General features: G+C 36.6%; 1 protein-coding gene across 4 annotated transcripts in view; it reads right to left on the bottom strand.

Moving 5' to 3' along the window:
• The window catches only part of HACE1 (HECT domain and ankyrin repeat containing E3 ubiquitin protein ligase 1), a 122142-nt gene that overhangs the window by 92327 nt on the left and 5681 nt on the right, over nt 1-24134 (bottom strand). For 3 of the 4 annotated variants that reach the window (XM_047858730.1, XM_047858729.1, XM_047858731.1), the window contains exons 2-6: nt 21918-21972; nt 20634-20723; nt 19273-19377; nt 12129-12204; nt 4029-4160 (exon numbers count right to left, since the gene is read on the bottom strand). In XM_047858730.1, the coding sequence (XP_047714686.1) occupies nt 4029-4160; nt 12129-12204; nt 19273-19377; nt 20634-20723; nt 21918-21972 (458 nt within the window). Of the gene's footprint in view, nt 1-4028; nt 4161-12128; nt 12205-19272; nt 19378-20633; nt 20724-21917; nt 21973-24134 lie in introns of those variants that run through there. The other variant, XM_047858732.1, reaches the window with a different exon arrangement.

The raw sequence follows: 24134 nt of genomic DNA on the forward strand, positions 1-24134 counted from the left end.
GAGGTAGATAAGGGCAAGGGAAGAAAAAGTTGCCAAAGACTATATACTAGGCCAGCTGAATAACCAAACTCTAAAGTGATTTTTAAAATCAATATCCCGGGGCGCCTGGGTGGCTCAGTGGGTTAAGCATCCGACTTCAGCTCAGGTCGTGATCTCGCAGTCCATGAGTTCGAGCCCGCGTCAGGCTCTGTGCTGACAGCTCAGAGCCTGGAGCCTGTTTCAGATTCTGTGTCTCCCTCTCTCTGACCCTCCCCCATTCATGCTCCGTCTCTCTCTGTCTCAAAAATAAATAAACGTTAAAAAAAATAAAAGGCAATGATGGAAGAACTGTAGAGGTGAGGGAGCTGACCTCTGCTAGCTGCCATCTTTAAAAAAAAATAAAAAATAAAAAATAAAATAAAATCAATATCCCAAGACAAACCATACAACTAATAACAGCTGACCTAAGGAAAGTTATAGAAAATTAAAATATTAAGGAGTTATTATGATCATCTTTCACCTGATCATTTCTAAATCAGAACAGAAGTAGTTTAAAATCATAGTGCTACTCTGTTGCAAGAACAAAAAAATGGTCAGACTGCAAGCAAGCCACTTTCTTTCAGTAAGATGCTGACACCTTTATCTTGGTTTACCACTACCGAAACCAATGCATCTATATGAAATCATGGCAAAGATTATTCAATTTCTTAGTTATAACAAAAATGAATCTTTCTTCCAAATCTTTTGTCTTTTAAAAAAATAATGCATATCTGAACAGCATTTCTTGTCATCAAAGCAAGAATGCAGTATTCAATGACAAATTCTACAAAGCTTTAGAGTTCTTAACCAGTTGATCAGGATCTTTCCATGTACTCCTGAGATTTACCCTAAAATGGAGTGAGAAAGTAAATTTCAGAGGATTAGCATATCTGCCTCTTTAATTTGAAAAGTGCTAATATCTTTTAAAAATAATTTTAAATGGAGCTTTTGCCCTTTAAAGTTTTCTATTTTATTCTGTAAAATATATATAAACAATATGTAAGTTTTTAAGTTTAAATATAAATCCTGAAACCTACACGCACTGTTATATGTCTACATGGAACCAAGTTTTGAAGACCTTTTAATAAATTTATGCATGAACTGGCTACTTGGAGACAATAAAAAGGCCATTTTTCTCTTGCTGCTAAAATAAGTCACTAGGATACCTGACAAAGCATTTTAGACTCAGTGTTCAACGTAGGGAAAAATATACAAAGAGTTAAAAAAAAATCAATAATCCCTACCCTGTAATAATCATATCATATGCTCATCCACTGAGATTTGAACATGTCCCAGAAATATGTAAGTAATTATGAGACACAGGTAATATTAGCACAACTACCAACAAAGATTTTTAAAGGTATATTTCAGCCTGGAAGCTAAGAGATAGACTAATTTTTCAAGATTCTTTCTTGCCCTAATTGAAGAATTAAAGATGCATACAATGATTCACAAAATAGTCAGTGCTAAACATACTTTCTCTGTTCATGATCTTTGCAGATAATTATAACTGACCAACTATAACAGAATGGAATCTCACTCACCAATACAATCAACCACAAATCAACATGGCTTTTGCACCCTTCCTCCTCTATATCTGCAAAATCTCACTCTGTGAAACTCATCATTGTAGTGAAGTCAGGCCCCCTATAAATCTTCTGAGAATATAATTCTTCAAAGGCATTTGACTATGAGGAATTCTCCCTTCCTTCACCACACCTGCTTTAGGTTGTAAACCATATGGAGTATATTATACTTATACTAACTATTCTTCAATAACTTCAGAAGGCAATTCTAAATTTTTAATGCAGCCTGTAATACACGTTTTGAAATAAGGTTTTCTTAGTAATTCTTATTTCTTCACTGGCTCAAGGCAAGTAAAATTGGGTTTTGTAGATCTCTTCTGATCAGAATTCCAGTGTTTTATACAAAAGTTATGGGCAACAGGTAGGGTTTATAATCTTAGTAAATGACACTCCAATCTGTTATAACAGAGAATGTTTGTATTAAAGTGGGTGCTTTTCTGTCCTATGACAGCTGCCAGCAGGACCCCTTCTCTAATACACAACAGTTCTTTAAAAACCTGGGCCGGGGCGCCTGGGTGGCGCAGTCGGTTGGGCGTACGACTTCAGCCAGGTCACGATCTCACAGTCCGGGAGTTCGAGCCCCGCGTCGGGCTCTGGGCTGATGGCTCGGAGCCTGGAGCCTGTTTCCGATTCTGTGTCTCCCTCTCTCTCTGCCCCTCCCCCGTTCATGCTCTGTCTCTCTCTGTCCCAAAAATAAATAAACGTTGAAAAAAAAAATTTTTTTTAAAACCTGGGCCATTCCACCACATTAGAGCATTTCAGATCATTTTTTTTTTTTTCCACACAGAATGCTTTTTCAATGAATAGTACTGACTCTCAGAAAGTAAAAACTAATGAGAAGGAAATACTGGGTCAGTTTTCAGATGATGAAAGACCAAAAAAAATAAAATAAAAATGAACAATTGGTGTCCAGAAGAAATTCTAGTAAAGAAAACAAAAATCCTATATCCCTCCTTTTATCCAATTCTTATAAAACATAGCAATGTCACACTCGGCCTATCCTAAAGAAGTGCAATATTCTGTGAATTATAGTCATACATAAAGCCTCTAAACATGAAGGATCCTACATCCTGAACCCAAATTAAGGAAAAGTATTTGCAGAGATGAAAATCCAAATTCTCCCAACATAAAGACTCAGAGAGAGTATGTACAAAATAATAAACACACTAATTTATGTATCTTTGCAGTTACTGGTGATTTTTTTTTTTTTGGCTGGTTTTTGCTGTTGTTATTGTTGTAGTTAACAAGTAAATAAGTAACACTGTATTATCAATAATGTTAAATATGAAAAAAAACTCAAAAGTAACCAGGATAGAAAATTATAGCAAAGCAAATATTAAAATCTTAAGCTAACAATTTTTACATAGGCAGCAGTTCTCCTAATGAAAGAGAAAACTATTAGCAAAATTTTTTTTTATTTTTTTAAAGATTTTTTAAATATTTATTTATTTTCTTTTTTTTTTTTTTTCAACATTTATTTATTTTTGGGACAGAGAGAGATAGAGCATGAACGGGGGAGGGGCAGAGAGAGAGGGAGACACAGAATCGGAAACAGGCTCCAGGCTCTGAGCCATCAGCCCAGAGCCTGATGCGGGGCTCGAACTCCCGGACCGTGAGACCGTGACCTGGCTGAAGTCGGACGCTTAACCGACTGCGCCACCCAGGCACCCCAATATTTATTTATTTTCAAGAGAGAGAAAAAGAGAGTGCAAGTGGGGGAGGGACCACAAAGCGGGAGACAGAGGATCTCAAGTGCGCTCTGCGCTGACAGCAGCAAGCCCGATGTGGGGCTCAAACTCATGAACTGCAAGATCATGACCTGAGTCAAAGTTGCACACTCAACCAACTAAGCCACCAAGGCACCCCAACTATTAGCAATTTATAAAGCTAAAGGCTTTGTACATGGGAGTAACAGGAAAGTACTGACATAAAACAAATACATGATTTTAGAACTCTAAGAAAGAATGAAAACCATCACTCTAGTCTTGCAGCATATTCCAAGACAGCAGAAAAATATGATAATCCAAGCTGAACTATTTAAGTAATGTCAGTGTTCACTTTCTTACTATCTAATCCCAGTAACTGGGGCTTAATGGTAAAAAATAAAATATGAAAAAGTTATGTAATAAGACTGAGAATAAGAACATTATTACTTAAAATTACATGCGAACATACACTTAAAATTTTAGTGAAAATCTATGAAGCAGAAATAAATTTGAAATCCAAATATTTTAAACAGATTTAAAAGCACTGTTTTCTATTCCTTTTATACACAAAGAATATATTAATCATAAGTCCATATAATGCATAAGATTTTGCTATGGTGCTTCATGTTCCCAATTATGCACAGTGAAAAACTTTTCATAAATTCAAAGTTTTCAAAAATAAATACATGCAATTTAAAGTCCTCAGGGATGAATTTACCGTCTTGTGACCATTCTGGCAGGCCACATGCAGTGCTGTCTGCCCCATCGCATCCTCAACATCGACGTCACTGACGTGTTGTACAAGGTCATGGAGTAGTTCTGTCCGCCCATTCACAGCCAGCCAGTGTATCTGTGCAGCCATGGAGTTACTTAACATTTGTGCAAGGAGTGTTTCATATAAAACCAGCAGATAAATAATGCTATTACATCTCAAATGTGAGCATGATACACACACTAAAGATTAAATTAAAATGAAAGCCCCTACATTTTCCTATATTTTTATATGGGGAAAAACTATGCATCCAGATGTAGGTTACACACCATGTACTTTATGTACTTCAAAATCAAGCATTCCATAGATCAAAATAGTTAAGGGTCCTAGACTTAGGCTCATCAAATACTCTGCTTCCTAGATGATCCTGGACTCTATGCATAGCTTGTCTCTAAAGAAAAGGTACTGGATACTTTTCCTTCCCCAGAAGCAAACATGAGTAAAAAAGTAATTAACACAGTAGGCACCATAATCTTTACCTCATGTCTTTTACAAGTAATGCATGTAACATACATAAATAATAATATATACGGAAGATAAAACACCTATAAATCTACCACTCAAAGATAGTCAATATTATAACTTTGGACTACGCCATCCATGCATTTTTTTAATGTTTTATTTATTTGGTGGTGGTGGGGAGACAGCAGTTCCCAAGTGAGCCCCATGCTGACAGCAGTGAGCCCGATGTGGGGCTGGAACTCACAAACCATGAGATCATGACCTAAGCCAAAGTCGGATGCCCAACCAACTAAACCACCCAGGCGCCCCAATCCATGCATTTTTCAAATGACTTTTTTCCATTAAAAAAATGTATCATGAAACTTGTTTTAAGATGGCAGCTTGAACATATGCATCAATTTCTATTTCTTCCCCAAACTCCATTGAAATGACAATAAAGAGTACTTTTTCTTAAAAGATAGATCTTTATCTTAAGATAAAAAAGAGACTAAATAGCAACAAGTTTTGGAAGCTAAAAGCTTTTGTCAGAGTTATCAGAACAAAAAGCTGAATCCTAAACCAGCAGTAGAGAAAGCCAAGAAGGTGATTCAGATCACTGAAATCCCAAAAGGCTCAAAATCAGTAGTAAGCACTTTGCATCTCTTAAAATAGGGGTGTATTAGCAGACCTAAATAAGATTTAGACCCTTAAATTACCATCCCTCCTGAACTCTTCAAGGCCAATAACTGCCCCTCCCCATCTGAGAGAACACAAGAGGCATGAAAACAGTCTCTACATAAGAGAGACACCAGGCACAATGAAGCAAGAGTATCATACTGAAAATGGGAGATGAAGTGCAAGTTTACACACACTGAATACTGAAATCCCAAAGCATTTTCCTCTACCCAGTATCCAGTTTCCTCCTGGAAACTGTTAGAGCTTTCTCTGAGGAATCTGACCAACTTGAGAGTAAATGCCTAAAGAAATTGACAGCAGAAAGAATCCTAAAGGCAAATGCCCAAGCATATTACCCTACACTGAAGTCCACAGTGAATAAACCTCCTTCATTTAAACAGAGCTTTCAAAGAGCTTTTCCCAGTTCCACCAAATATTTGACAAATGCATCTAGTCTGAAAGACAAAATACTAAATAAATAAATAAATAAATAAATAAATAAATAGCAAGAGAAAAAAAGGAACCATGGATATTGAAGGAAAAACTGCAAAAGAAAAAGTTATATTTAATACTCTCAGAGAGAGAAATATTGACTGCACCCTTTAAACAAGAACAGGGTACTGTTTTTTTAAAAAGGACAATGCAATTGGGGCGCCTGGGGCAGTCAGTTAAGCGTCTGACTTCTGCTCAGGTCATGACCTCACAGTTCGTGGGTTCGAGCCCCGCAACGGGCTCTGTGCTGGCAGCTCAGAGCCTAGAGCCTGCTTCAGATTCTGTGTCTCCCTCTCTCTCATTCCCAATCACACTCTCTCTCTGTCTCTCTCTCTCAAAAACAAATAAAACACTAAAAAAAGATGTCGAAAGATATAGGTTGACATGTCAAAAGATATAGATAGCAAAATTACCCAAAAAATACAAAAATACCAATTCAAAGGGATACATGCACCCTGATGTTTATAGCAGCATTATCTATAATAGCCAAATTATGGAAACAGCCCAAGTGTCCATCAACTGATGAATAGATAAACATGTGGGTGGGGGTGGGTGTGTGTGTGTGTGTGTGTGTGTGTGTGTGTGTGTCTACAATGGAATATTACTGAGCAATAAAAAAGAATAAAATCTTGCCATTTGCAACAATGTGGATGGAGCTAAAGAATATTATGCTAAGCAAAATAAGTCAGAGGAAGACAATTAGCATGATTTCACTCCTATGTGGATTCAAGAAACAAAACAAGCAAGGGAAAAAACAGAACCGAGAAACAGACTCTTAAGTATAAAGAACAAACTGATAGCTATGAGAGGGGAGGTGGGTGGGGGGATGGGTTAAAAAGGCGATGGGGATTAAGGAGGGCACCTGTAATGAGCACTAGGTATTTTATGGAAGTGCTGAATCACTATATTGTACATCTGAAACTAATAGAACACTGTAGGTTAACTAATTGAAATTTAAATAAAAACTTTAAGAAAGAAAAAGAAGGAAAGATATACAGATAGCAAAAAAGGACATGAAAAGATGTCAATTAGGCAAATGCAAATTAAAACCACAATGAGATAGCAACTGCACACATCATAACAGATGAAATAAAAAAACAGTAATAACATCAAATGCTGGTGAAGATGCTGAAAAACTAGATCACTCATACATTGCTGCCGGAGGTATAAAATGATGCAGGCACTCTGCAAAAGTTAGGCAGTGCATTTTAAAACTAAACATGAGAGGCGCCTGGGTGGCGCAGTCGGTTAAGCGTCCGACTTCAGCCAGGTCACGATCTCGTGGTCTGTGAGTTCGAGCCCCGCGTCAGGCTCTGGGCTGATGGCTCAGAGCCTGGAGCCTGTTTCCGATTCTGTGTCTCCCTCTCTCTCTGCCCCTCCCCCGTTCATGCTCTATCTCTCTCTGTCCCAAAAATAAATAAACGTTAAAACTAAACATGAAACTACCATATAACCTAGCAACTGCATTCTTGGGCCTTTATTCCAGAGAAGTGAAAACTTTTATGTTCACACAAAAACCTGTACACTAATACAGGTTCACTAGTACACTATAGCTGTTTATAGCAGCTTTATTCGAGATAGCTCCAAACAGGATATGACCCAGATGTCCTTCAATGGTTATACAACCAGTAGTACATCTACGCCAAGGAATACCAGTCAACAATATAAAGGAACAAACTATTGACACATACAACAACTTAGATCAATCTCCATGGAATATGATGAACATATAAAAGCCTAAAGGTTCCATGCAATATAATTCCATTTATATAACATTCTTAAAATGATGGAGTGTAGATTAGTGATTGTCGAGGGTTAGGCATGGAGTGAAGGGGAGAAAAAGTATGGTTATGAAAGAAAAGCAAAACGAAACATCTTTGTGGAGGTGGAAATGTTCAGAATATTGACTGTGGTAGTGGGCACATAGACCTACACAGGTAATAAAACTGTATAGTGCTATACATATACACACACAAGTAAAACTGGGTACAGATAAACAAGTAAAACTAGGGAAATCTGAACAAGAAAGATGATGTCAGTATAAATATCTTGGTCATGATATTATACTATAATTTTGTAAAATGTTGCCAGTGAGGGAAACTGGGCAATAGGTAAGGGGATTTCTCTGTATTACTTCTTACAGGTACTTAAGAATCTACAATTATCTTGATATTTTTTAATGCAATTCTTGACTACATGAAAAACAAAATGCTATGTGATAAAGAGAAGTAACTATAACAAACTATTTGGTACTACTATAAACAGTATAAATATAATTTAAATATTAAAATACTAAAAAATGATCTAACTAAAATTACAACAACTATATTGGAAAGGTGTGACAGAAAAGTGCTTATACGTGATAGGATAAAAGGAGGCGGGATTGGAAAAGAGAGCAAATAACCTTATGTTCCATAAAGTCAATTGGTAATGCCTAAAACTGAAAAATCAAGAAGTAGCAACAATAGTACATTATTTAGATTTGAGGAAACTAAATTTTTATATCCATTGAAATAGTTAAGAGCTAACTACAGAGTTAACAGTTTATAAAGATTGGGGAGGAGAGTCAAGAGAATGTTTCCTTTTTTGGAGGGGTGTCACAATATAGATGTATATTTATTTGAAGTATAATGCCATACAATTCACATGCCATACAATCCATACAATACACAAAGTGTAAAGTATACACTTTAGCGTATACTAAAGTATACACCTTAGTGGTTTTTAGTGTATTCACAGAGTTGTGCAATCATCATCACCACAATCAATTTTAGAACATTTTCATTTCCCCAAAAAGACACCCAGTACCCATTAGCAGTCACTACCCATTTCCTCCTTTTCCTGAGATAGACAGGTAAGATACAGGTCTCACCCTGATTTTGTCACCTGGGTGAAATAAGTCAACATTGCCTTCAGTATTTTTTACTAATGTTCTTTGCTTTGCTCTCACAGACCTCTGTTAGAGGCAGTGAATTGTCAGACGGTGGTTGGGGGATGCTATAGGCGACATAATCAAACAAATATTCCATCACTCCTATTGCCTCACTTTTATAATTTTGCTGAGTTTGGAACAAACCAACTCAGTTTAATTACCTCACCCCTAACAGCAATATGTGTAAGGCAGGGAAAAGTCTACAAAATCCTGCCATGATTTTATGGTGGGTACTGAGTGACAGAGTCTTTGCACACACTAATACTTTGAATTGCTCTTTTGTTTGACACTACCCCAGGCCACCCTTAACAATGTGCCTTGGCAATATTCAGGAAGGCTGAGCACAAAATGTACTTCATTCAAAAAGTGGTGGAAGAATGGGGCGCCTGGGTGGCGCAGTCGGTTAAGCGTCCGACTTCGGCCAGGTCACGATCTCGCGGTCCGTGAGTTCGAGCCCCGTGTCGGGCTCTGGGCTGATGGCTCAGAGCCTGGAGCCTGTTTCCGATTCTGTGTCTCCCTCTCTCTCTGCCCCTCCCCCGTTCATGCTCTGTCTCTCTCTGTCCCAAAAAAAATAAATAAACATTGAAAAAAAAAATTAAAAAAAAAAAGTGGTGGAAGAGTGATTTTGAAGGTGAAGGTGGGAAGGGCAGGATATCTACTACAGAATGTTCCTTGAGCACATAATCTTGAAAAAAAAGTACATATAGTAGCTAAAGGTCTGGAAAGTGATCCCTGTAACTATCCATGCCAAAGACCTTTGGGAAGTTTCCATGAACCCCCAGGGGTACCTGAACACCAGTTAAGCTCACCACTCTAATGTAGCGTGCTTTCATCTCTAAGCCTTCATCAGTCTATTCCATTGAGTCAAAACTCTCTTCCCCACCCCCTCTGCCAACCCCACAACTGCGACATTCACCAGTCTAACTTCTGTTGGTCCTTCTGGACTTAGCTCATGTGGTATGTCCCTGGGATACCTCTTCCAATGTCCCAAGTGATGATGGGGCCCCTGCTAGGACTTCCATAGCATCTCCCTTTTCTATGTTGACATTCATTACACTGTGTTACCACTGCCTGTTAACTTTCCTGTCTTCCTTAGAAGTTTGGGGACCAGGACCAGTCAGTCATATTCATGGCTCTATCCCACAATATCAAAGTGCTCAGCACACAGTAGGTATTCAAGAACTGTTGAAAGAGCAAATGAATGAAGAAATATGAGAAGTCCTTCGTGAGGGTAACCAGCCTAGAAAGCATACAGTCAACAGCTCTCTCCTTTTGTAAGAAAAGTCTTGGGGCTCTTGGCTCCTCATACAAGGTTTCTTCCAACTAAGGAGCCCTTGGCTTTACTGTCCCATGTATTTGCTGGCAACTACTCAGTTCTGCAGCAACACATTTTCACCAGCCCAGTTTCCTTCAACTGATGGAGTCAAGTGGCCCAGCTGTTGAATTAATTCCATCATAGTAGTCTGGGCCTAGGCAGAATCATGGTTCATGGCCAGAATAGTTTCCAAGAGGAGGAGGCACACTATACTATTCAGGGCCACAGGAGAGAATATTAAGGTTGGTCGCAGTCAGAAAGAGTGCAGAGACTATTTTTCTACCACAAGCTTTGTAGAATCTTTTGACTCTTTAAATATATGCACAAGGGCACCTGGGTGGCTCAGTCGGTTGAGCATCCGACTTTGGCTCAGGTCATGATCTCCCAGTTCGTGGGTTTGAGCCCCGTGTCAGGCTTTGTGCTGACAGCTCAGAGGCTGGAGCCTGCTTCAGACTCTGTGTCTCCCTCTCTCTGCCTCTCTCATGTTCACGCTCTGTTTCTCTCTCTCTCTCAAAAATAAACATTAAAAAAATTTTAATATATGCACTAATAATTTTTTAAGTAAAAATTTGATTTTTAAAACTTTTCTACTCTACCTTCCTTAAAGTTCAGGAGTGGGAAATTAGCAGATAAAAACTTATGTGATTAAACAGATTATGTTAACACTGAACATCTTAACTTGCCTATATCAGATAGTGTACTAAGGACAGGTCTACATCACTGCCATAGTTTTATAATACCCAAATGGTAGCTACCGTATCACTAAGCATCTTGTAGATATTCAGACTACAGTTTTTCTTTATAGACGGCATTATGTTGTTAATATATAACAAAATCTGAATTATCACAGGAATTGTGGGTTCCACATAATAATCATGATTGAGCTTATTCTTTACCTTTAGTAAGTCATTCACAGAATAAAGTAAATCTTAGGCAAGCTGTTTGTTATGCCCCAGTACCCCCTACCTTCAAAAATATTTTTAATCAGAAAGGTCTTAAAAACTGGCATGGTATGTAAATACTCAATATTCTTCTTTATCCACAAATTAAAAGATTTAGAATCTACAAAACACTACCAAAATCATTAAAAAAAATTTTTTTTCAAACCAAGAAACAGACTCTTAACTATAGAGAATAAATTGATGGTTACCAGAGGGGAGGTGGAGGGAGCAATGGATGAAATAGGGGGTGGGGATTAAAACACACACTTATCATGGTAAGCACTGAGTAACATATAAAATTGTTGAATCACTATACTGTGCACCTGAAATTAATATAATGCTGTATGTTGACTGTATTGAAATTAAAAATAAAAACTGAATAGAAAGGATTCTGACCATCAACTTAATTAATACCATCACCTCATATATAGGAAGGTAAAATTTGATATATAAAATTTAACATCTGTCACAAGTTCAAAACAATTTTTCAATAATCACATAATTCTATTTTATCTCAACTTCTAAAATGAATAATGTTCCATTAATGAAAATGATTATTTTTTTTTATTTCATGTACAGAACTATTGAATCACTACATTATATACCTTCAACTAAAAACACTGCATATTAACTACACTAGAATAAAAATAAAAATAAATAAATTTTTAAAAATTTTTGGATTTCAACAATCTTTTCAGAAATATCCCACACCACCTCCCTATGACATCTATATGGATCAAAAACATATTAACTTATGTGACATAGCAAAATGGAAAAAAATTCTAGCATAGGTAAGATATAAACAAGTCTAAAAGGATATAGGCCAAAATATTAACAGTGATTATCTCTGAGTGCACAGGATACAGTGAGTGATCATTCCATTCATTGTCTTTTTTTTTCCTTTCTGCCTAGCCATCCAATTTTCCTACCATGTACATATTAAAATATTTTAAAGGACCTAATAAAAAACAGCTCTCCTATGAAGGAGCAGAGATGCCCCTAAGAAGTGTCCTGAAAGTCAGTGACAAAAGCTAGAAGAATAAGCCTTCAAAATAAGTCAAAGGTCACAAACAAAAAGGAGATAGAAACAAAGTGAAACGTAACTTCTCTTAATACAGCAGAGAATCTTCTTCATGAACACCAAGAAGTAACTTGCAGAAACACTTGTACTGCACTTTGCATTACTATCACCTTCAATATCATTTTCTAAAAGTATTTTAAAATTCTCAGATAAAATTCTTAGCACTTACTGCTGTAAGGCCTTCATTATTACAAATGTTGACATCAGCACTGTATTCTAATAATTTACTCATGCATTTCTTCTGCCTGAAAAGAAAAAAAGATACAGATAACTGGTACAAGAAAAATAAGCAAATGACTATTATTTTATTGAAATACTGACTACACTCAACATTAGTTGGTGGCAAATATTAATCTGTATCTTTTTAAATAAACATTATAACATATAAAATAAAATGAAAAATTGTTTCTATAATTCAAGATAATAGGATAAAGAAAAGGTACAATGAGGTTTTCGTCTCATTAAGACAAATTTATCATTCAAAATGCTAAGGAAAATGGGACGCCTGGGTGGCTCAGTTGGTTAAGCGACCAACTTCGGCTCAGGTCATGATCTCACAGTTTCTAAGTTCGAGCCCGCGTCAGGCTCTGTGCTGACAGCTCAAAGCCTGGAGCCTGCTTCTGATTCTGTGTCTCCCCCTCTCTCTACCCATCCCCTACTCATGCTCTGTATCTATCTCTCAATAATAAATAAATGTTAAAGTAAATCAATAGGGGCGCCTGGGTGGCTCAGTCAGTTAAGTGTCCGACTTCGGCTCAGGTCATGATCTCACGGTCCGTGAGTTTGAGCCCCGCGTCGGGCTCTGTGCTGACCGCTCAGAGCCTGGAGCCTGTTTCAGTCTGTGTCTCCCTCTCTCTCTGACCCTCCCCCGTTCATGCTCTGTCTCTCCCTGTCTCAAAAATAAATAAAATGTTAAAAAAAAATTAAAAAAAAATAATAAAGTAAATCAATATATATATATTTTTTTAATGCTAAGAAATTTCTACTGTTGACTGAACATTTGGAATAGTAACCTTCCTCAGAAATATAAGACAATGGGGGGTGGGGCGCCTGGGTGCCTCAGCTGATTAAGCTCCTGACTTCGGCCTAGGTCATGATCTCACCATTCCCAAGTTCGAGCCCTGCATCAGGCTCTGTGCTGACAGCTCAGAGCCTGGAGCCTGTTTCAGATTCTGTGTGTCCTTCTCTCTCTGCCCCTCCCTCACTCATGCTCTGTCTCTCCCTGTCTTGCTCTCTCTCAAAAATAAACATTAAAAAAAATTTTTTTAAAGAAATATAAGACGGGGCGCCTGGGTGCCTCAGTCAGTTGAGCGTCGGGACTTTGGCTCAGGTCATGATCTTGCAGTTCATGAGTTCGAGCCCCACGTCCAGCTCTATGCTGATGGCTCAGACCCTGGAGCCTGCTTCAGATTCTGTGTCTCCCACTCTCTCTGCCCCTCCCCACTCACACTCTGTCTCTCTCTCTCAAAAATAAAGTTTTAAAAAAATTAAATAAATATAAGACAATGAAAGTCAATGTTCTAGTATCCTACATTCTTGATTACAAGATATTTAAAAGTTAATACTTAGATGAGTTATAAGAACATAACTATAAAATTAATGAAGTGCATATCTATGCATCCCCCTACCTATTTCATTTCTTTTTTTTTTTGTCATTTTTACTGTGGAAAAATACATAGAACCTAAAATTTGTCATCTTAACCATTTTTAAGTTACAGTTCAAGGGTATGAAGTACATTCATATTACTGTGCAACCATCACCACCATTCAAGCACAGAACTTCTTTTCATCTTGCAAAACTGAAACTCTATACCCATTAAACAGTAACTTTCCATTTCCTCTCCCCCTAGCCTCTGGCAACCACTATTCTACTTTATGTCTCTACAATTTATCTAAGTACCTCATAAAACTGGAATCAGACAGTGTTTGTCCTTTTGTGATTGGCTTATTTCACTTAGCATAATGCCCTGAAGGTTCATCCATGTTGTAGCTTAAGTCAGAATTTCCTTCCTTAAGGCTGAATGATATTCCATTGTACATATCTGCCACATTTTGCTCATCTATTCATCCATCAATGGATACTTCGATTGCTTTCATTTTAGCTAATGCTGCTATGAACATGGGTGTACAAATACTTCTTTAAGACCCTCCTTTCAATTTTATTGGATATATACTGAGAAGTGGGATTTTTGGATCACATGGTAATTCTATTTTTTTTTTTTTTTTTTTGAGCACCCACCAAATTGTTTTTCAGGCCATCTATACCATTTTTTTTTAATGTTTATTTATTTTGAGAGAGAGAAAGAGAGAGAAGGGGCAGAGAGATAGCACAGAGAGAATCCCAAGGAGGCTCTGCACTGTTAGCACAGAGCCCCACATGGGGCTCAATCTCACAAACCATGAGATGATGACCTGAGCCAAAACCAAGAGTCGGATGCTCAATTGAGCCACCCGGGTGCTCCAAAGTTCTTTTTTTTTTTTTCCATTTTTTTGAAGTTTACTTACTTATTTTGAGAGACAAAGAGCAAGGAGGGAGGAGCAGAGAGAGAGAGAAAAAAAAGAATCCCAAGCAGGTTCTGCACTGTCAGTGCAGAGCCTGATGCAGGGCTTAAACTCACGAACCATGAGATCATGACCTGAGCTGATACCAAGAGTCAGACGCTTAACTGACTGAGCCACACAGGTGCCCCTACATTTGTACCATTTTACAATCCCACCAACAGTGCATAAGGGTTCCTTTTCTCCACATCCTTGCTCACACTTGTTATTTTCTGCTTTTTTTTTTTTGATAGCCATACTAATGAGTTTGAGTTGGCATCTCACTGTAGTTCTGATTTGCATTTCCCTAATAATTAGTGATATTGATCATCTTTTAATGTTCTTATTAGCCATTTGTAGATCTTCTATGTAGAAATATCTGTTTAAGTCCTCTGTCCTCTTACGAACTGCCTATCGATTTCATTTTGCTCACAATGTTTACTCTTAGCCTGATCCACTTCCAGTGACTATTCAATCTCCATTTCCTCTTCACTAAAGAATGAAAATTCACAGGGGCGCCTGGGTGGCGCAGTCGGTTAAGCGTCCGACTTCAGCCAGGTCACGATCTCGCGGTCTGTGAGTTCGAGCCCCGCGTCGGGCTCTGGGCTGATGGCTCGGAGCCTGGAGCCTGTTTCCGATTCTGTGTCTCCCTGTCTCTCTGCCCCTCCCCCGTTCATGCTCTGTCTCTCTCTGTCCCAAAAATAAATAAACGTTGAAAAAAAAATTAAAAAAAAAAAAGAATGAAAATTCATGTTTTAGAAACCAAAAGTGATGCACACACAATATATTTATAATACACATTTTATACCCACACATACACACACACATATAATATATATGCTTGACAATGCTCAGCACTAAATTAAGGAAATAAGATATAATCCATAGCATGAAGAAGTTTATGATCTGGTTGAATGAACAATTATACATATAAAAAATATGTAACAGTGTACATATAATAGCATATTATGTACTATATGTCATATGTAATATATACATAGCATTAACATCAGTATACTACCTATATAATGCTGTATATGATATATACAAAGTATATAATATATAGAGTATGTATGTGTATATATTATTATTTACTCAATTAGATCATAAATTTCTTCATGCCTTAGACTGTATATTTCTTAAATAAACTCAAAAAGCACAGCTAGGTGCTCTCAATGAACCTCAATAAAACAATTAATTGATTAATTATTCAATCTTATTTATAAGTTAACAGCTAAGCTTTTTATTAACTGAATAAATATTTTTTAACAGAGAGCAAATTACTTTTCTTGCTTTGGTTTCTGTATCTGAAATGAAGTTAAATGTCATTTAAAATCAGCATTATAATCAAAGAAAAGAAAGAAAGTTCTGAGTAAACTTATAAGTTCAAACATTTACAAAGTTCCTTTATCTAACACATTGTTATGAAAATCTTAGGAAATAAATCCTCCATAATCCTAAGACAACAGACCAGATAGTCTTATTAAAATGAATACATTTGTTGGTGCGCCTGGGTGGCTCAGTCAGTGAAGCGTCTGACTTTGGCTCAGGTCATGATCTCATGGTTCCCAAGTTCAATCCCCGCATCGGGCTCTGTGCTGAGAACTTAGAGCCTGGAGCCTTTTTTGGATTCTGTATCTCCCTCTCTCTCTCTGTCCCTCCCCCACTCGCACTCTGTGTCTCTCTCTCAAAACTAAATAAACATTAAAAAAATGTTTTTATGAATACATTGTTTAAAATGTGTGTGTGTGTGTGTCTGCGTGTCTGACTGTCTATATCCACATTGCTGGATTTCTAAAACATCTTCAAGCTGTCTTAGACCACTGGCCTATTGACAAAATAAACACTTCCATGGGAATGGGCCAGGGAAACAGTCCCAAGGAGGTGTTGAGGGGGGGGGGGGGTTGTCGATGAAGAAAAACAGCAATCCATAATGCTCCCCTTCAAAAATGAATTGCAAAAGAGAAATATGAGAGAAATTATGTTTTCTTACTTAACAATCATTATTGCTACTTTCCAGAATCTCAGTAAGTCAAAGCAACCCACTAAATGAGCACCAATTTTGCCAAGAATTAGAGCTAAAATATTAATTAACACACAGGCTCTGCCCTTTATGAGCTCACAACACAGCCCAAAAAAATAAAGAAAAAAAAATCGTATTTCAAATCTGAGCAACATGCAACCTAAGAATTCCCAACAATTTTGAAGTCTTCTCTTTTAATAATCTCATATAATCATGAGCAACCCTGGATCCTCCTGTACAGGAAGCAACTATTTTCCAGCCCCAATATTGCAATAATTATAGGAAGCTTATGGTAACCCAAATGACACAAAGACCAATTATCCAAGTGGTCTGTGGTAGCTTAATGGGTCTTCTACTAGAAAGGAGGGCAATTCAGTACTAATGTACCCAGCACCACTGGTTACAGAGAGGACTGCTAAAGCAGGCCAAGAGAATTATACTACTCATCTGACGATAACTGAGGGAACAAAACAAAAAACTAAACCCCCAAAACAGACGTATGAGAAAAAGGCAAAGACTTCTGCTTCAGTCTAGACAAATCTAAACTCGAAGAAATTGTAATACAAAGTTATTTTTGAAAACAGCAGCAGCTACAGGAAGTAACATGCATTCAAGTCACTCAGCAAACATTTACGGAACAAGTCTAAAATGTACAAGGTACCCAGTAATAAAAAAGAAAGTAGTTAAGTATTAAATATCAAAATTAATCTTCACAGAAATAGAAAGGCATCCAAATCAGATGTTATGTTAGGGTTACAAACTCTTCTTATTCCTTCTCTCCTCACAGATTTGCCATGTGAATCAAGTAATTTCTGTTGTATTTCTTCGTCTTTTAAACTTAAAGCTCTCCAACTTAAATGTTTCCACACATCCCCCCAGCAAAAAAGATAAATATGTGAGGTGTTAATGATGGATGTGTTAACTAACTAAATGAAAGGAATCCTTTCACGATGCATAGATCTACCAAATCATCATGACGTACACTTTAAATATCTTACAATTTTGTTAGTTATACCTCAACAAAGCTAGGGGAAAAAAAAAAGTAATGGTCTCCTAAATGACTTAGGTCTCTGACTACAATGGCAGTAGACATTTTATCCCCAGTGTGTAATGATGTGTCCTCTCACTTACAGTTGTTGAGATAGAGTACTGAGATATTTTTTATTTGTAATTTTTTTTTTTTTTTTTGAGAGAGAGAGAGAGAAAGAGAGCAGGGGAGGGGCAGAGAGGGAGGAAGAGAGAGAATCCCAAACAGGCTCTGCTCTGTCAGAATAGAGTCCTAGGCAGGATTTGATCTCACAAACTGCAAGATCATGACCTGAATTGAAATCAAGAGTCAATGGACATTTAACCGACTGAGCCACGTAGGTACCCCTTAATGTGTAATTTTTTTAAAGAGCTTTGTTACTATCCTACCAACACCTGGGATAATGTATCCAGATGTGACATCAATTCAGCAAGGAATGAATTCAACAAGATCTATGACCTTGAGTGTGACACCCTACAAACATATCTAATGTGGCTAATTATTATAAAAACAGCTCTTTGATCAGCACAGTGTTACCTACCAGAACAGCGGACAACTAGTTCACATGCTAAATCAGGAACTGGAACAGAACAGTCAGTGTCAAAGGACCATGCCTTCCCCTGATCCAACCTAGACATCACTATGATTTTTGTATTTTTGGTTCCACTTTAATCCTTTATATGCAAAAATTTAGTCTCAGAATGATGCAGTGTACAATTTTAGCCCCATATCTATCTCAGTTAGGCAGCTACCTCAACTACCTAGAATCCCAGATCAAAAGAGCAAACAAAAACATTTTCAAGAGTAATCAAAGAGACACATGGGAATAAACTTTATAGCGTTTGAAACATGTTTATAAATGTAAATTCCTCAAGTCCTGAGTCAAAACTACTTTTTTTCATTTTAAACATAATTTCAGCCATTTGATATGGTTTTGCAGTCCAAGAGAATTTTAAGAAGTAAAAAACAGTGGTAGAGGCAGACACAAAGATGTGACATCTGAAATTTTCAACAACAAAAAAAGGAAAATGAAAACCATAAAAAGTATAGTAAGGTTTAAAATAGCACATAATAACATAAAGATGTTCATAATGATGACCAAAGTTATCCAAAAAAGGCAAAAATATATTTACATTTTGGAAATACTAGTTTTATAATGGGAATAAATTTATTTAACAAAAAATTCAAAAGGAAGGCTAGTAAACACATAATTTATTAAGAAAGCTTTTTGTCATAATTAAAAGAAAACACAACTTTTGGCCCTGAAATGAGTTAGCTAGCCTCACTTAGAAAGCTGACTGTAGGACAGCCCATTCTCAAAAAATTATAAATAAGCTAGGTACAATATATTTACTCTATCTTTAATTTCATTAATAAAACTAACTAAACAAGTAATTTGGAAAATAAGGTATGAAATTAGACACGGGAAAAAATTATCAGGAAAAGGGATACCAAAACAAAGAGGTGACAACTCTGCTTTTCAGAAAATAAAATGTCATTATAATACAAGTAAAAATGAACCTCAACAAGAGTATTTTCAAGAAAAAATATTAGTAAACAATGTAATAAATTATTAAATACAATAGTTCTTTAAAAATTGAAGACCCACAACCCACTTTCCAAGGCAAATAATGGTCAAAAAACAAAATCATCAAGAGTGCCTTGAATACTGTTAGACATAACTGATAATGCAACTTAAGCTCCTCAAGGAAACAAAATATTTACCCATTTCGAGCTGCCAAATGAAGGGGCGTACAGCCTGAAATATCTTGATAGTTAGGATTCGCTCCTTTCTTTAAGAGCAGAACCAAGCATTCCACTGATCCACAACTAAAACAGTATTAAAAACAGTTCAGATACATTCAATGAATAGCCACAGTTGACATAACTTAATTAAAAAACAAAAAGCTCTAGTAAACACATTATTTTTGAGGTCCATTATTAACTTACAATTTGATTTAACTTCCGTCACAAATAGTAAATATCCTCTACTTTCAAGATGGTACATTCTACTATGAAAGCTACGAAGATATTCAAATAAATCAAAATAAAGTATTAATACACACAAAAAAACCACATAGTACTTCCAGAAGCCAAATTTATAATGAAAAATTAATTTTAACACATTTACCTAACTCTTGAAAGGAAGTTAGATGTCAAGTAACTGAGTGATTGATTACATACTTGAAGACTATGGATAAAAATCATTCTCAGACCTAAGTAAAAAATATAAAGCCAATGGCTCTGTGAGCAGTTAACATATAAAATTTCATACTGGTAGGATAAGAAAAAGATTACAGTGAATATAACCTTTTTTTTCCTTTTCAAATTTTTATTTAAATTCTAGTTAACAGTGCAATATGGTTTCAGGAATAGAACTCATTGATTCATCACTTACATATAACACCCAGTGCTCATCATAACGGAAGTGTCCTCCTTAATACCCATCACCCATCTAGCTCTTCTCCCACTGATCTCCATGTCCCACAGCTTGTTCTCCATCATTAAGACTCTTACGATCTGTTTCCCTCTCTCTCTTTTTTCCCCTTCCATATGTTCATCTGTTTTGTTTCTTAAATTCCATTTATGAGTGAAATCATGTGGTATTTGTCTGTCTCTGACTGACTTATCTGGCTTAGCATAATACACTCTAGCTCCAGCCACGTTGCTGCAAATGGCAAGATTTCATTATTTTTGATGACTGAGTAATATTCCATTGTGTATATATAACACACCTTCTTCATCCATTCAAGAGTCGATGGACATTTGGGGTCTCTTCATAGTTTGGCTATTGTTGATAGTGCTGCTATAAATAAGTGAATGTACCCTCTTAAATACATCCAGGAAAGGCAACCTACTGATCTGATCTAAAACAAGCTAAGACAGTAGATGTGAGACTTGAGTCTGATCTCAAGGTTATCTAGAGAAAGAATACAAACATAGCATACTATGCTCTAAACAGAATAAAGAACCATTCAGCAGTCTATTCTCATCTTTCCCCAAAACCACTGTAGGATAACAATGATCCAGAGCTTACTGATCATTACTCTAGATCAGACTTTAATCCACAATATCTTTTTTCTTACTTTGCTGCAATGTGAAGCAAGCTTCTTTTCACACGTCCAAATGCATAATTGACATCAAACCTCGAATTTGATAGTAGCTCAGAAACAGACCTACACCAAAAGAAAATTAGTAAGAGTCAATATGTTAAAAAACGTGCTTTTAAAAACATAGTAACTCAAGTTAATAGCTCTTCAGTTACTCTTAACAATTATCCAAAAAGCTCTGTCCCACAACAACCAAGAAACAAAGCACTATTCTCTAAGCATAGCATGGTAGCCAGCAACATTTTATCCAAAAACCAACTGCACTGACCTATAAACTGGTGTTGAAGGTTTCTTCATCTGCTGATCTATATCATCTGCTCTGAGGAAACCTAAATTGGCTTCAGTTCTCCCTAGATTAAGAAAGACTCTTGGGCTGGCTAATCCCCTTGCAAAAAGTATGGCTTATCTGTATTAATCATAGCCAAATAAGAAAAATCAGATTAAAATATGTTTTAGTTGCATAAGACAGGAAGTTTAAAGCAAAAAATTATTTACATTGTAAACTACTGCAAAATAGTTCCCTTGTCACTTTCTTATTACACCAAACTATCCAATGGCTAACCACAGCAGAAATGTCTGCTACAAGTGTAAACATCTCAACATCTAGTCAGATAACTGTGTCTCATATGCACCAAATAAAAAGAACATCAAAGTAGAACATTAGGGAAGTAAGTTGTCCATCAGCCCTAACCTTTTGCTATAAAGATCAGTAGTGACTTCTAACTGAACCCATCACAGTGTTTTTCTGTCAGTGACCAACCAAACACCTGACTTAATAGCTGACAATTAATTCAGAAAATCTCTTACCATAGAATTTTACAGGTGATACAGATCTTGGAAAATTTTGGTTTTTATTTCACAGACAGTAAATTATAACAGAGGTTAAACAACATGCCCCAGGACAACATCTATGTCCAAACTGTGTGTGTATGTTTGTGTGTGTGCATGTAAGTGTACACAACATTTAGGTAAATTTATGTACTTCCCTTACTCATTTAAACAAAAAGTATACATGTGAAATAGGCATGGAGTGCCTGGGTGGCTCAGTCAGTTGAGCGTCCGACTTCAGCTCAGGTCATGATCTCACGGTTCTTGAGTTTGAGCCCCACATCAGGCTCTGTGCTGATAGCTCAGAGTCTGGAGCCTGCTTCAGATTCTGTGTCTCCCTCTCTCTCTGCCCCTCCCCTGCTTGTGCTCTGTCTCTCTCTCTCTCTCAAAAATAAATAAATGTTAAAAAAAACAATTTAAATAGGCACTCACCTGTGTTGATCAGCCATAACCATTGGCATTAATGTATAAACAGCAGTTTCATTATCTGAGTAAAAAACAAAAACAAAACAAAAAACAGAATTAATTTATCTATTTTCTTCCAAAGATACTTAAGACTACTTTAGAGTTTTTCTAATTCCATATAAAAAGTAACAAGAGGTGGAAGAAGGTTAAAGATAGTACAGAGGGGTGCCTGGGTGGCTCAGTTGGTTGAAGTTGAGCATCTGACTCCTGGTTTCAGCTCAGGTAGTGATCTCACATTTCATGAGTTCCAGCCCAGAGGTGGGCTCTGTGCTGACATCACGGAGACTGCCTGGGAAGCTCTCTCCCTCTCTCTCTGCTCCTCCCTGGCTCTCTCACTTTCTTCCAAAATAAATAAATAAACTTAAATTTTAAAAAGTGCACAATACCAGAGGTATTGCAAAATTTGCAGCAATGCAGAACTAAATGTTCAGTCCCTTTAAATCATCACCAAAGTGCTTATTAGCTTCTGGATGTGATGGGGAAAATGAGATACATATTAGTTTCTGTAGCTTTACAAAAGAAATTTCTTTTACTTCCAAAGGTGTGTTTATCAACTTCATGTTTTATCAAACTTACATGTAGTTTGGGGAAATTTTAAGTATATATGGGCATTATAGATATATATGCTAAAATAATTTTAAAACATTAAATATACATAGTACTTGCTTCTTGCCAACATTAAAACAAAAAAAATTATTTTAGAAGCTTTTATGAAACTATATTTTACGAAACTGAATTTTTTTATTAAAAAAATTTTGTTAATGTTTATTTATTTATTTTTATTTTTTTTTCAACGTTTATTTATTTTTGGGACAGAGAGATAATGTTTATTTATTTTTGAGAGAGACAGAGACAGAGCTTGAGCAGGGGAGGGGCAGAGAGAGAGGGAGACACAGAATCTGAAGCAGGCTCCAGGCTCTGAGCTGTCAGCACAGAGCCCAACACGGGGCTCAAACTCACAGACAGTGAGATCATGACCTGAGCCGAAGTCGGACGCCCAACCGACTGAGCCACCCAGGCGCCCCTATTTTATGAAATTTAAGTCTTAATTTTTCCTATTACTTTACACTATTCACATTTTCATTTATATCTTGTATAGAGTAAGTTCACAGAAGTGTGATCCAAAAGAAAAGGTTAAATGTCAACAATATCTATGATAGATTATACTTACATAAATTTCAGCAATGTTTGGATTTATTTTTACATATTACTAGTGGTCGTTTCTCAATTCAATGCATTTATGTTTTTTTATGAGTTATTTACAGAGAAGTAACTCTGACAATGACCATTTAGCCCTTAAAACATTAATGCTGACACTAAATTAATGAGTTAAGTTTCAGGAAGAAAAGAGTATTTGCAGAGTATCAAAGTATCTTCCCAAAATATTGACTAATTACAAAGGAAAATAGTAAATTTACAGTGGAGAACCCAGCTGATAATCACCTTGATCAACTGATAAAGGGTAACATCACCAGATATAACACATATCAGTATCATGTAGTATCATGTAGCCTCTGATATATAACCCACGTTTTTTTATAAAAAGCACATCATGAAAAAAATATCAGACAAACCCATATTAAGGGGAATTCCACATAACATCCAAGCAGTCTTCTTAAAAAGTCTCAAGGCCCAGGGTGCCTGGGTGGCTCAGGAAGTTAAATGTCTGATTCTTGATTTTGGCTCAGGTCATGATCTCACAGTTCATGGGATCTAGCCCCTTGTTGAGCTCTGCGCTTACAGCACTGAGCCTTCTTGGGATTCTGTCTCTCCCTCTCTCCCTGTCCCTCCATCACACACATGGATGTGCACGTATGGATGTGCACGTATGCACGCACTCTGTCTCTCTCTCTCTCTCTCTCTCTCAAAATAAATAAATAAGCATTAAAAAATGTCTCAAGGCCATTAAATTCAAGAGAAGCTTGAAGAACTATCACAGTTTGGGAAAGCTAAGGAAACATGGACAACTAAATGCAATATGGTATCACCAACTGGATGCTAAAATAGAAAAAGGACATTGTTGAGAACGCTTGTCAAATTCTAATAAAGTCTGTAACGTAGTTAACAGCATTACACCAATGTTAATTCCTTAGTTTTGACAACAGTACTATGGCTGTACAAGATATGAACATTATGGGACACTGACTGAAGGGTGCATGGAAATTCTGTGCTATTTATGCATTT

The sequence above is a fragment of the Prionailurus viverrinus genome, chromosome B2 (genome assembly GCF_022837055.1).
Source record: "Prionailurus viverrinus isolate Anna chromosome B2, UM_Priviv_1.0, whole genome shotgun sequence".
Classification (NCBI taxonomy): Eukaryota; Metazoa; Chordata; class Mammalia; order Carnivora; family Felidae; genus Prionailurus; species Prionailurus viverrinus.